General features: G+C 36.4%; 1 protein-coding gene across 6 annotated transcripts in view; it reads right to left on the bottom strand.

Moving 5' to 3' along the window:
• MCM6 (minichromosome maintenance complex component 6) overlaps positions 1 to 15,331 on the bottom strand; it is a 54,375-nt gene that overhangs the window by 14,120 nt on the left and 24,924 nt on the right. For all 6 annotated transcript variants that reach the window (XR_014830557.1, XR_014830554.1, XR_014830555.1 and 3 more), the window contains exons 11-13: positions 14,825 to 14,980; positions 12,545 to 12,673; positions 10,777 to 10,938 (exon numbers count right to left, since the gene is read on the bottom strand). Coding sequence is in view for 2 of the 6 variants with exons in the window: in XM_085001336.1 (XP_084857462.1) it covers positions 10,777 to 10,938; positions 12,545 to 12,673; positions 14,825 to 14,980 (447 nt within the window). In the remaining 4 variants the exon portion in view is untranslated. The remainder of the gene's footprint in view (positions 1 to 10,776; positions 10,939 to 12,544; positions 12,674 to 14,824; positions 14,981 to 15,331) is intronic.

Raw genomic sequence — 15,331 nt, 5'->3', positions numbered from 1 at the left:
GAATCCACTCCAAGATATATTATAATAAAAATGGCAAAAGTTAAAAAGAGGATTCTAAAGGCAGCAAAACAAAAACAAAGAGTTAATTATAAGGGAACCCTCATAAGGCTATCAGTTGATTTCACTAAAGAAACACTACAGGCCAGAAAGGAGTGGCAAGGCACATTCAAAGTTCTGAAAGGAAAATATCTGCAGCCTAGAATACTCTATCCAGCAAGAATATCATTTAAAATGCAAGGGGAAATAAAGAATTCCTCCAACAAACAAAAGCTAAAAGAGTACAGCACTACTAAACCCTTTCTAAAAGAAATACTGAAATGGCTTCTCTAAATAAAAAAAGAAGAAATAGGATGGAGGAAACCACAACTGGAAAGCAATAATTTAAAAAGCCAGTATACAGATCTGAAAGAGGGAAAGGGAAAAAAAAAAAAAAAAAAAAAAACTACTGTAAAAGCAATGATAAACACAGAACAGCAAAAGGACAAACATGAAGATTTTAAAAAAGGACTTCACAATCATAGACTGTGGGGAAAGAAACTAAGAAAACATATGGAGTTCCCATCATGGCACAGTGGAAGCGAATCCGACTAGGAACCATGAGGTTTCAGGTTTGATCCCCGGCCTCACTCAGTGGGTTAAGGATCTGGTGTTGCCATGAGCTGTGGTATAGGTCACAGACATGACTCAGGTCCTGGGTTGTTGTGGCTGTGGCTAACAGCTGTAGCTCTAATTCGACCCCTAGCTGGGGAACCTCCATGGGTGCGGCCGTAAAGAGCAAAAAATATTTTTTTTTTTCAAATAATCTGTTTTAGCCTAAACAGGCTAAAGAGAGCAGATACAGGAAGGGGTTAACATATTTAAAAAGCAGGACAGGAGTTCCTGTCATGGTGCAGTGAAAATGAAACCAGCTAGCATCTACAAGGTTGTGGGTTCGATCCCTGGCCTTGCTCAGTGAGTTAAGGACCTGGCATTGATGTCAGCTGTGGTGTCAGTCAGACATGCCTAGGATCTGGCATTGCTGTGGTTGTGGCATAGCAGCTACAGCTCCAGTTAGACCCCCTAGCCTGGGAACCTCCATATGCCATGGGTTTGGCTCTGAAAAGCAAAAAAAAAAAAAAAAAAAAAAAGCAACACAGGGGAACCACAAATCAAAACCAAACATTGCATTCACAAAAACTAAAAAGAAAAGTACTCCTATTCACAATAGCCAAGACATGGAAACAACCTGAATCTCCACTGACAGATGACTGGATTAAGAAGATGTGGTATGTATATACAATGGAATACTAAGCCATAAAAAAGAAAATCATGCCGTTTGCAGCAAAAGTATGCTGCAAAAGCAGTACCGAGAGGGAAATTCATAGCAATACAGGCCTTCCTCAAAAATGAAGAAAAATCTCAAATCAACAACTTGACCCATCACCTAAATGAATTAGAAAAAGAAGAACAAACAAAACCTAAAGTCAGCAGAAGGAAGGAAATCATAAAGATCAGAGAGGAAATCAATAAAATAGAGATTCAAAAAACAATAGAAAAAAATCAATAAAACCAAGAGCTGATTCTTTGAAAAGGTAAACAAAACGGACAAACCTCTGGCCAGACTCCCGAAGAAGAGGAGAGAAAAAACCCAAATAAACGAAATAACAAAGGAAAAAGGAGAAATGATAACGGATACTGCTGAAATACAAAAAACCATAAGAGGATATTATGAATAACTGTATGCCAACAAATCTGAAAACCTACAAGAAACGGACAACTTTCTTGAGACTTACAGCCTGCCAAAACTGAATCAGGAAGAAACAGACCAACTGAAAAGACCAATCAATAGAAATGAAATTGAGTACATAATAAAAACACTCACTGCAAATCAAACTCCAGGACCAGATGGCTTCACAGGCAAATTATACCAAACAAAGAACTTAAACCCATCCTCCTTAAACTTTTCGAAAAGAATGAAGAAGGAACACTCCCAAAGACATTCCATGATACCACCATCACTCTAATACCAAAACCAGACAAAGATACCACCAAACAAGAAAACTATAGGCCAATATCTTTGATGAATATAGGTTCAAAAATCCTCAAAAAAATTTTGGCCAACCAAATTCAACAACATATAAAAAGATCATACACCACGACCAAATGGGATTCATCCCATGTTCACAAGGATAGTTCAACATAACAGAGATCAGTGTCATATACCACAGTAACAAAAGAAAAGTCAAAAACCACATGCTCATCTCAATAGATGTAGAAAAAGCATTTGACAAAGTCCAACATCCATTCATGATAAAAACTCTTACAAAAGTGGGAAGAGAGGAAACATACCTTAACATAATAAAAGCCATTTACGACAAACCCACAGCAAATATAATACTCAGTGGAGAAGAGCTGAAAGCCTTCCCACTAAAATCTGGAACCAGACAAGGATGCCCACTCTCACCAATTTTATTCAACATAGTATTGGAAGTTCTAGCCACAGCAGTCAGACAAACGAAAGAAATAAAAGGTATCCAAATTGGAAGAGAAGAGTTAAAGTGTCACTGTGTACAGAAGCCATAATACTATATATAGAAAACCCCAAGGACTCAACTCAAAAACTACTTGAACTGACAACAAATTCAGCAAAGTAGCAGGATATAAGATTAACATCCATAAACCAGCGGCATTTCTGTATACTAACAATGAAATATCAGAAATGGAATACAAAATAAAATACCTTTTAAAATTGCACCCCAAAAAAATCAAATACCTGGGAATAAACCTGACCAAGCAGGTGAGAGACTTATATGCTGAGAACTTAAAACGTTAATCAAGGAAATTAAAGAGGATTCAAAGAAATGGAAAGATATTCTATGCTCCTGGGTGGGAAAATTTAGTATTGTAAAAACGGCCATACACACAAAGCAATCTACACATTCAAAGCAATCCCCATCAAGTTACCCATGACATTTTTCACGGACTACAACAAACAATTCAAAAATCTACAGGGAACCATAAAAAACCCAGAATTGCCAAAGCAATCCTGAGGAACAAAAAGCAAGCAGGAGGCATAACTATCCCAGACTTCAGGCAATATTATAAAGCCAGTCATCAAAACAGTGTGGTACTGGTACCAAAACAGACATACAAACCAATGGAACAGAAAAGAGAAGCCAGAAATAAACCCAGACACCTATGGTCAATTAATCTTCAACAAAGGAAGCAAGAATAGAAAATGGGAAAAAGACAGTCTCTTCAGCAAGTGGTGCTGGGAAAACTGGACAGCAGCATGTAAATCAATGAAACTGGAACACACCCTCACACCATGCACAAAAATAAATTCACAATGGCCTAAAGACTTAAACATAGGAAAAGACACCATCAAACTCCTAGAAGAGAACATAGGCAAAACATTCTCTGATATCAACCTTACAAATGTTTTCTCAGTTCAGTCTCCCAAAGCAATAGAAATAAAAGTAAAAATAAACCAATGGGACTTACTGAAACTGACAAACTTTTGCACACAAAAGAAACCATTAAAAAAAGACAACTTACAGAATGGGAGAAAATAGTTTCTAATGATGCAACTGACAAGGGCTTAATATCTAAAATACAACTCAAACAAACTTATACAACTCAACAGCAAAAAAGCCAACAACCCAATGGAAAAATGGGCAAAAGACCTGAATAGACATTTCTCCTAAAAAGATACACAGACGACCAACAAGCACATGAAAAAATGCTCAACATTACTAATTCTTAGAGAAATGCAAATCAAAACTACTATGAGGTACCACCTCACACCAGTCAGAATGGCCCTCATTAAAAAGTCCACAAATATCAAATACTGGAGAGGGTGGAGAAAAGGGAACCCTCCTACACTGTTGGTGGCAATGTAAATTGAATTGGTACAACCACTATGGAAAACAGTATGGAGGTAACTTAGAAATCTATACATAAAATTACCATATGACCCAGCAATCCCACTCTTGGACATATATTCAGAGAGAACTTCCCTTGAAAAAGACATAAGCACCCCTATGTTCACTGCAGCACTATTCACAACAGCTAAGACATGGAAACAACCTAAATGTCCATTGATAGATGAATGCATTAAGAAGAATTGGTGTTTATATATGTAATGGAATACTACTCAGCCATAAAAAAGAACAAAATCATGTCATTTGCAGCTACATGGATGGACTAGAGACTCATACTAAGTGAACTGAATCAACAAAATCATGCCATTTGCAGCAACATGGATGAAACTAGAGACTCATATTAAGTGAAGTGAATCAGAAAGAGAAAGACAAATACCATATGATATCACTTATATCTGGAATCTAATATACAACACAAATGAAACTTTCCATAGGGAAAAAAACTCATGGACTTGGAGAACAGACTTATGGTTGCCAGGGGGGGAAGGGGAGAGAGTGTGATGGACTGAGAGTTTGGGGTTAATAGATGCCAATTATTGCCTCTGGAATGGATAAGTAATGAGATTCTGCTGTATAGCACTGGGAACTAGCTTTATATATATGATGAAGCATGATAATGTGAGAAAAAAGAATGTATACATGTATGTGTGACTGGGTCACCTTGCTATACAGTATGAAAATTGATAGAACACTGTAAATCAGCAATAGAAAAAATAAAAATCATTATATTAAAAATTAATTAATTAAAAATTAGGTAATGATATATCAGACTTTGAAAGCAAGGTGGAATCCAGGCCAAAATGCATGAGACAAAGAAAGTTAAAGAGTACATATCACAATGAAAATACATCTTTATCAGTTATGAGAACAACAATTATCAGTAATGAGAACAACAATATTAGTAAAGTAGAAATTATAGGAGATAAAAAGATAAACACAAAGAGACAATAACTACATTAGTGGTAGAGAAATCAATACTATTAATAGGAAACATTTAATTTTCAATCTAGATACAGCAGACTAAAAAAACCTATAAAATTAGAAGACCCATATCACATAAAAAGGTACCCTCCCCCTTCACAGATATAAATAAAATTATATAAACTGTAAACAGAAACTAGGCCTTCCTTTAAAGAGCTTATGGAACATTTATGAAAAACTGGTAATGGGTCACAAAGAAAGCATCCATAAAACCAAATTCTCCAAAACCAAAACTCAATGAGAAGCATAGACATCCTTTTCTAACTACAATGTAATAAAATTAAAACAGGCAACCAACAAAACCCCCAAACCAAATCTAAGACTGGTTTCCACTGGCAGAAATTAAATTGTACTCAAATTATATATACTAGACACAGAGGGTTTTATTTGATAATTCTTACCAATGAAACAGCAGATCATTTTAATGCAACAGAAAACTATTCTAGAATAGAAAAGGAAAAAAAAAAAAAAAACTTCCAAAAATTTAAACAAAATAACAACCACAGTACTAAAAAAAGAATGCAAAAACAAAACACCTGGAGACCAATGTGATTTATGAATACTGCACTGCTTAAAAAATTCTAATAGCAAGCAGAAGCTACATGCATTAAAAAGTGGGATTTATTCCAGGAAGGTTTGATATTAGAAAGTCTATTAATTGACTTTTCATATTAACAGATCCAGGAAAAAAGATTATGGTTAATTCCAGAGACTCTAAAAAGACATCTAGTTATAAAACAAACAAAAAACAGAGTTTCCATTGTGGTATAGCATGTTAAGGATCCAGCGTTGCAAGTTATGGTGTAGGTCAGAGATGTGACTAGGAATTGGTGTTACTGTGGTGTAGACCACAGCTGCAGCTCCAATTTGACCTCTAGCCTGAGAATTTCCATATGCTGTGTGGTAGTTAAAAAAAAAAAAAAAAATCAATCTTCATAAAAATATTCAAGATAGGAGTAATAAATGTATACTTTCTCTTGATAGAAACATATCATATCTCAGCCACTGAGCCAATCAAGAAAAAGAAAAAATGTCCAAAGTCCTAAGTATTAGGCATTGTATTACAACAGCAAAAGCAAAATTAAGTTAGTGGAGAATTGGAAAAAGATTAAGTTTATTTTTCAGTAAGAAGAAAAAGAACATGTCATATCATTTGCAAATAAGAATGAAAATCTGGAGTTGCCGTCGTGACTCAGTGGTTAAGGAATCCAGGTAGAAACCATGAGGTTGTGGGTTCAATCCCTGGCCTTGCTCAGTGGATTAAGGATCCCACATTTCCGAGAGCTGTGGTGTAGGTCACAGACGAGGCTTGGATCCTGCGTTGCTGCGGCTCTGCCGTAGGCCAGTGGCTACAGTTCCTATTAGCCCCCTAGCCTGGGAACCTCCATATGTGGCGGGAGCAGCCCTAGAAAAGGCAAAAAGACCAAAAAAAAAAGAAAAAGAAAAAAAAGAAAAGAATGAAAATCTGGGAAATTAATAGATTTAACGGAAAAACTATTACAAACAATAGAAGTTATCACTATGGTACAAAACTAAGATACAGAATTCAACTGATATATAAAAGCAACAACCTGTTAAAAGATAAAAATGGGAAAAGAAAGTCTACCTTCAATACCAAGAAATATTACAAAATATCAAGAAATAAATTCAACAACATGCAAAAGTCATATGAAAAAATTTAAAACCTATTGAATGAAACAAAAGATTATGTGGAAAAATAATGATATCTCTGGTAATTATCAAAAATATTCACAAATGTTTGCTTTTCTCATTCCATGCACTTGAAAGGAAGGCACTTTTTAACCACTTGGAACTTAGGCATGGTATGTTAATTTCCCTGATTAATGAAATGTGAGCAGCAGTGCTAGGTCATTTCTAGATAGAAGGTTAAGGCATGGCATACAGTTTGCCACCTTTTATTTTTTTCTCTGTCTTCTATGATCATGGAAGTGTATGTCAAGAAAGAACCTTTATATCAGCCTGAATTTCTGAGCAACTAGAGCCTCTGCGTAACATAAATGGATATGAAGCATGAGCAAAAATAAGTAATAAATGCTTATGTTTTAAGTGGCTGAGATTTTTATAGCAGCATAATCTAGGTTCTAACTGCTATTATGTTTTCTCAGACAGGAAAAGTCATCATAAAGATGTCAATTCTCCCTATTAACATATAAATTTAATATGCTCTCAATATCAGGAATTTGGGCAGTATACTTTTTAAATTTTATTCATATTTAAATTTTTACCATCAAACACTGATGATTTCAGATTTTTGAAATAAACATTAATGGACAGACAGCTTTAAGGGTGCAATATATTTCATTTTCAACAGAGAAAATCTAGGGGGTGGTAAAACTACATACCCTTATATACTTAGTAGCACAAATATAGGGACATGCCATGCAACTGGAGGAAAAACCTGTTTCAGAACTGAACAGAGAGGTCCTGGGTCCTGCTAACAGAATATCCCCTTCACTTAAGACAAACCAAGGGAACTCAATATACAAAACCCACCAAACTGAGGACAAAGAGGAACAACAAGATAGGTAATAAGGAACTTGTTCTAGACAGGATTGTGGGGGCTGGTCTGAAGCGAGCAGGGCTGGCTAGAGGCTGGAAATGCTGCAGCTCAAGTCCAAGGTGTGTAGATTAGAACAGCAGTCTGGAGACAGAATGGTTATTCTTTTCTTCAAAAATTCCTGGCTTTTCCAAAAAAGTTCCTAGGATGCTTTCCTCAAACAGTGAAAATAACTAATTTTTTAAAGAAACTAAGCTTGCTGATTATTAAGTTCACAACAGCCAAAGAGAATAATGCAGTAGAACTAGCTGTACATTTAAAATATAAAACCCCACTGATTAAAATATTGTGACAACAATGCAAAAGGAGACTGAAAGACCAAAGGAATAAAAAAAATTTCAGAAAGAGAGCCTCGCAAACACAAGCATTTAATATATAATAAAAACACATGAAAAACACATGGAAAAGACGTTTTTTCAGTGAATAGAATTGGAACAACTAGGAAAAAGAATCAAGTGATTCATACCTCACATTTTAGTGCAGAATAAACATCAAATGTTTGAATGATTTAAATACAAACAATGGGAGGAGTTCCCATTGTGGCTCAGTGGTTAATGAATCCAACTAGGAACCATGGGGTTGCAGGTTCAATCCCTGGCCTTGCTCAGTGAGTTAAGGATGGAGCTGAGGTGTAGGTCGCAGACACGGCTCAGATCCTGCATTGTTGTGGCTCTGGCATAGGTTGGCAGCTGCAGCTCCGTTTCAACCCCTAGCCTGGGAACCTCCATGTGCCATGGGAGCGGCCCAAGAAATGGGAAAAAGAAAAAAAGAAAAAAATAATAAATAAATAAATAAATACAAACCATGAAACCATCTAAGTGCTTAAGGAAATCCTGAGAGAATTCTTTTATATAGGGGGAAGCCTTTCTAAGGAAACTAAGCAAAAAATGAACAAAGAATATGATCATAAAAGGAGATAGAAATGACTTTTAAATATATGCAAAAAATTAGTTTTATTCAGAAAATGTATTTGTGTATACATGTCTATTTATCATGTGAATCATGATAATTTCATGTGAATATGCTACCTACTGAAAACCGCACCCCCCCCCCAAAAAAAAAGGGAGAAGAAAAATCTATTAGAGAGTCCCCAAAGACACATGTCAATTCTCTGAAACTTATTTTAGGAAACATTATAATGGGGGAGAAAAAAAAAGTACATGCGTCAGCACGGTTTTTAAGAATTCCTCTCCACTATGACCTGTTTTTTGTTTGTTCTCTTCAAACTCTACTATATTCCTCCAAATACCCTATGCTCTTTCTGAAACTTTCTATCTTCACTCTAAAAATGGCTATCAGGAGTTCCTGTTGTGGCTCAATGGTTAACAAATCCAACTAGGAACCATGAGGTTGCGGGTTCGATTACTGGCCTTGCTCAGTGGGTTAAGGATCCAGCATTTTCGGGAGCTGTGGTGTAGGTCGCAGATGCAGCTCGGATCCCGTGTTGCTGTGGCTGTGGTGTAGGCCCACGACTACAGCTCTGATTCAACCCCTAGCCTGGGAACCACCATATGCTGCGGGAGCGGGCCTAGAAATGGCAAAAAGACCCAAAAAAAGGCTATCAAAATTCTATGCACTTTTCGGAGTTTCTGTCATGGTGCAGTGGAAAAGAATCCGACTAGGAACCATGAGGTTGCAGGTTCGATCCCTGGCCCCACTCAGTGGGTTAAGGATCAGAGGTTGCCATGAGCTGTGGTATAGGCTGTAGACACAGCTCAGATCTGATGCCACCGTGGTTGTGGCTATGGCTGTGGTTGGCAGCTATAGATCTGACTGGACCCCTAGCCTGGGAACCTCCTATATGCCACAGGTGTGGCTCTAAAAATTAAAAAAAAAAAATTCTATATACTTTTCAGTGATCATGTTTGAATGTGGTATCTCCCCAGATACTCCTTCTTTGGGAAAAAATTCACTAATCTCTGTACTCTTTGCTGGTAATAGCTCAGTCTCCCACTCATATTTAATATGCCTAATTAAACATGTCTTGCTCTCACCAAATTATCAGTAATGGAAGACAGGAGCTCGTTTATTCATTAAATGTCCATTAAATGTCAGAAGAATCGAAAGATAATCTTTGACTCTTGACTTGATAATAAGTCACATAGGGCGAAAGTATTTTGTAATTAGTAAAGCACCATTATCAGAGAATTAGAAAAAATAAACAAAAAAAAAGAAAGAAAGAAAAATTAAACAAAAAGAAAAAAAAGCCAAAAAATAAAACCTATGGAATAGAAATGGTTAATGAAGTCAGAACGGTGGTTACTTCTGGGGAAGGGTGCAAACTTTCTAGAATGATGTAAATGTTCTATATTCTGAGTTGGGTGGCCCCAAGGGTGTATGTAAAAAGTCAAACCTGTACATTTTCCTCTATGTGAATTATACATCAATCGTACTATTAAGAAAAATAGCCAAACTCTTTCCTCAAACAAAATCTAACACTGTCAAAAATATAAAGCTAGATAAAAGTAAGCTGGTTTGCTCGAAGCAGAAATGAGGGCATGAATGTTCTTCCACTCTGCTCCCTGTTTACTCCTCTAAATATCCACTGTACAACCCAGGGCTCGAAGAACAATTTAATATCCACACATTATACAAACCTAAGGAAGACAACTCCCTCCTTAGGAGAATGTGGGCTACGTCATTCTACCTGTATCCCCAGTCCAGAGGCCTGGCGCGTTGTAGGGTTTAAACAAGTTTCTCTCAAACGAATGGCATTAATCTTGAACTCACTACTATATATTTATCTATAATCTACATTATGATTATTTCATTACTATTAATCTAACTATTAAATTCATTAAATGCTTGACAGCAACCTTCTACAAGGGAAAAATCCCACAGTCACGTATCATATGAGCAATCAACAGTCACATTAAAAAAAAAAATCTAGGAGTTCCCATCGTGGCGCAGTGGTTAACGAATCCGACTAGGAACCATGAGGTTGCAGGTTCGGTCCCTGCCCTTGCTCAGTGGGTTAACGATCCGGCGTTGCCGTGAGCTGTGGTGTAGGTTGCAGAGCGGCTCGGATCCCAAGTTGCTGTGGCCCTGGCGTAGGCTGGTGGCTACAGCTCCGATTCAACCCCTAGCCTGGGAACCTCCATATGCCGTGGGAGCGGCCCAAGAAATAGCAACAACAACAACAAAAGACAAAAGACAAAAATAAATAAATAAAATAAAAATAAATAAATAAAAGGAAAAAAAAAATCTGCAGCTAATGCTAGTATGTCCTACACCAAAGCTGGCTTACATAAGTCAACAAATGATTTCTCTATTATGTTGAAGTGATTTTGATACCTCATCACAGCAGTGCATCCGAGCCATTGCTTCAGAAAGACGGATCATGCTCTCGAGCTGTCGCACTGTAATCCTCCATGAAGACTTGGTTACTCCAGAACCATCCCTCTGGCGAAGGCGTTTATACTGTTCCACTATGAAGTCCTCTGACTCTTTAGAAATCTGTGTCAGAACATCAATGAAGTCAGCATTTTTACTTAAACATAAGTTTAAGAGCTTCCCAGGTGGAGATATTCTGGGGGAACTGAGAGGGTCAAAGCTTTGAAACCAATGACAAGGAATTAATACTGAAATGTCTTTTAAAAGAAACTGATACTTAGGACTGTGAATTCCATATACTAATTTTATGAACAGGGAGATGGCAGAGTTAGTATTTAAGCAAATGACCATTTCTAAAAGACATGTATACCTAAGATGCCAAAGTTCATTAAACAAGCTACCATTCAGGCTATTCTTGAGCAGTTAATTAACTTATGCAGTTTTTGGGAAAAAGAGGAGTCAATAATTAATAGTAGTCCCACTTTATCTGTAGCTCCATTTTCTGCAGTTTCGGTTACTCATGATCAACTGCAGTTTGAAAAGATTACATAGAAAATCCCAGAAATAAACAATTTATATGTTTTAAATTGTGCACTGTTCTGAGTAGTATAGTGAAATCTTATGTCACCCAATGTCCCACCCAGGGTGTGAATCATCTCTTTTTCCAGTATATCCATGCTGTATATACTACTTGCCTATTAGTCACTTAGTACCCATCTTGGTTACCAGATCAACTGTTACAGTAACAAAGGGTTTGTGCTCAAGTAACCCTTATTTTACTTAATAAAAGCCCCAAAGTGCAAGAATAGTGATGTTAGCTATTCAGTTACTCTCTTATTGTGCCTAATTTATAAATTAAGCTTTATCATAGGCATGTATGTGTAAGAAAAAAATAGTATATATAGGATTTGGTACTATCTGTGGTCAAAGGCATCCACTAAGGGTCTTGAAATATATCCCCTGTGGATATGAGGGAACTGCTATATATATATATATATATATATACCAGATATTTTGATAAAGCTTAGTATCTACTGAATAACAAAGTGAGGCATACTAAAGAATCCTAAGTTTTTCAGAGCTAGGAAGTAAGCATGTTAAGGAAGCAGACCAAGGTAACAGAAGGACCAGCATACAGTGATGGAGAACAAATGCCTCTGCAAATTAAAGTGATGCTTCTCTTGGGACATGAGAGTCAATCCTGATTATTTTAGATAACCAAGCGAAGGAGCTGGAGAATTAAAATCTAAGGATAACTCCCAAAAGTCAAGCCAGAAATAGTGTAAAAACCTCAATGAGAATCAAAGTTTTTGATTCTACTTTAGCAAAATGCTTAAAAAAAAAAAAAAAAAAAAAAGGCATTATAGAGGTTTATTTTAGAAACAAACGTCCAACTCAATACTCTGGATCCAGCACAGAATCCAATAAACTACATCAATTACTGTAAGATAGTTATTCATGTTCATTCACTTACAAAAATCTTTTTACTGGCACCTAACAAGTAAAAGAAATGTTAATTTTTCACTTTTAAAAAATTCCCTTTTCTCAGCTCTCACTGAAGAAAACTGTTCTCAAAAAAAAGCCCTCAAGATCAAACGAAAAAAAACAAATAACTTTAAAAAAAACACCCGAACAAGTCAAGTTCAGTTAATTTCCAGGTGATGCTTTTGTTTAAATGTCACTTTCACATACTCATAATGCCTGATTACAATTCAAAAAGGCAGGTTACCTTGGGTTTAAACTGTCTTGCAAAAAGAAGATACCTCCTGATATCATCAAGGGAATAGACACGATCAATTGAATCCTCAATTCTTGAATGCAAGTCTACTATTCGCCTGGCAATGGCATAATCTGTGACCTAATTCGAAATCAGAAAATCACTTTGATTAGTTACAACAATAAACACTCCAGGCTATCTCAGGCATTAGGAAATTATTTATAGCTAACAAACTCTAATATGCCACCATAAGATGTATTAATGGGTTCAAGTTTCTAAGAAAAGTTTCTTCAGTTTTAATCAAAAGTTTAAATGTATACCTTTAAACTGTTCTAAGACTACTCCTGAAAGAATTAACTGATTTAATATTTTTTTCCTTTTATGGCCACACCCATGGTATACTGAAGTTCCCAATCTAGGGGTTGAATCAGAGCTGCAGCTACACAGCCATGGCAATACGAAATCTGAGCTGGATCTGCAACCTATGCTTCAGCTCACTAGATCCTTAACCCACTGAGCCAAGCCAGGGATCACACCTGCATCCTCATATAGACAATGCTGGGTCCTTAACTTGCTGGGCCACAAGGGAGAACTCCAGAAACAACTGATTTTAATATGACAGAAGTAAGATTTCTAGGGCCCTCAGTATATGACAGTCACTATTGCCCTAAGTATATCCAGAAGCAATAATTCATGCAACCCTCACAAAAACCTTATTAGGTAAGTAATATTACCCCCATTTTACAAATGAGTAAATTGTGGCCCAGAAAGATTAAGTAAGTTGTCTAACATCACAGTGATTAAGTAACAGAGAAAGGATTTGAAGATTTTACCTTCAGAGTCTGTCCTCTTAGCCACTACATTATGTTGCCACTTATGAATACATGAAGATAATCTCATAGAATTGTTATTACCATTGAAAAAATAAAATCATACTAAAAATACATAATTTACTCTCAAATGGTACAGGAAAAAAAAGTAGAGATATATAGAGCAAATGGTAAAGCAAATGAGGCAAAAAGTTAATATGTGAACTGAAAAAAGACTATTGGGGTACTATATATACTATTCTATTTCCTGCAACTTTTCTATAAGTTTGAAATTATTTTCAATTAAAAAGTTAAAAAACTAATTTAGTATTATGTACAGACAGAAATATATGAAAATCAGACAACTCCCAACAATGGGGCTTCAAAGAGGAATGGGTTAAATACATAGATTTGTGAAGGAAAACAGCCAAACCCGAACATAAAATACAAAAACTGCCTAAACATTCATATTAATGGAAGGCAGCTCCCCATAGATTTGTGAAGGAAAACAGCCAAACCCGAACATAAAATACAAAAACTGCCTAAACATTCATATTAATGGAAGGCAGCTCCCTACCCCCCCTGCTTTTCTCAGCTGCCCTGGCAGCATATGGAAGTTCCTGGGCTGGGAACTGAATCTAAGCCGGAAATGTGACCTAAGCCACAACTGCAATAATGCCAGATCCCTAACCCACTGCAGCAGTCCAGGGTTCAAACCAGCTCCTCCACAAAGACAAGCTGGATCATACACCCACTGTGCCACAGTGGAACCTCCAGAAGGCAGCTTTTATTTTGAATAATATTTAAAGTTTTGCTATAAACAAGAAGCATGCATTGGGCCTAATGTAATGCAGGATCTCCATGCTCAGCAGTTAAAAAGTACGATACAATATTACCTTCTACAGAAGGACATTTTGTAGTTCTGTGCTCATCTAAGACCTGCAATGTTGTTAAATATTTAAGTCTAAGTAACTCTAATACTAACATGTTAAAACCTAAGTAAATCCACAATTTTACATTCAATCTTAAAACTACTACATAATTAGGAAAAATGTGACACATGTAGTAACTTGATAGGAAAGTACAGTACAGGAAGGCAAATGACTCATAATTTAAAATAAGAAAAAAATTCCTGTTTGGCATTCTGATTCTTTCCAATACTCCTGGAAGAAACAGAAAACAATGAAAAAATCTTATAGAAACCTTGAAGCGTATGGTTGGGAATTTACTGTAATATGTTTCCTCTTTTATTTGAGAATTTAAAAACAGTAACAAAAACAAAAAACTTGATGTGACTCTATTTTGAGTTGCTTAATAAACCTTTGTCCAAACCTGTGGCACTGAGAAAGAAAAAAATCACTGCCAAAAAAAAAAAAAAAAAGTCACTGCCAACATATGCACCAGTTCTTCAGGAGTATATCCTCCAGGTTTGGCTCAACTACTCAAATTGGAAACAACAAAGGAAGACAGCACATGTGGTTACCTCATTACATTCATCCACAAGTATAAAGAAGAGATCAAATCGGGACATGATAGGAGCTGACAAATTTATATTCTGTTTCAATGACTTTGATCTGTCATAGTGTCCACTGATCGGGTTTGCTGCTGCCAAAATGGACGTCCTGGCATTCAGAGTAGCCTGACCACAAAAGGAAAAATTGTGATAGGTTTAAAGATAATTGGAATGGCCAATAAGCATACAACAAAATGCTCAACCTCACTAATAACTAACTAAATGCAAAACAAAATAATAATACCATCTTTCACCTTCTGAATCATTAAAATTAAAGTCTGAAAATATAGAGAAACAGGTACCCACTCCCATATGATGTTGGTGGTATAATGTACACACCTTTTTTTTTTTTTTTTTGTCTTTTTGCCATTTCTTGGGCCACTCCCGCAGCATAAGGAGGCTCCCAGGCTAGGGGTCGAATCGGAGCTGTAGCTAACAGCCTACACCAGAGCCACAGCAACACAAGATCCAAGCCAC

Source organism: Sus scrofa, chromosome 15 (assembly GCF_054392235.1).
Source record: "Sus scrofa isolate SSC_HxYL_T2T_F1_AM1 chromosome 15, Sscrofa_HxYL_maternal_Yorkshire_Landrace_v2.0, whole genome shotgun sequence".
Classification (NCBI taxonomy): Eukaryota; Metazoa; Chordata; class Mammalia; order Artiodactyla; family Suidae; genus Sus; species Sus scrofa.
This window is presented reverse-complemented; position numbering and strand designations above follow the sequence as displayed.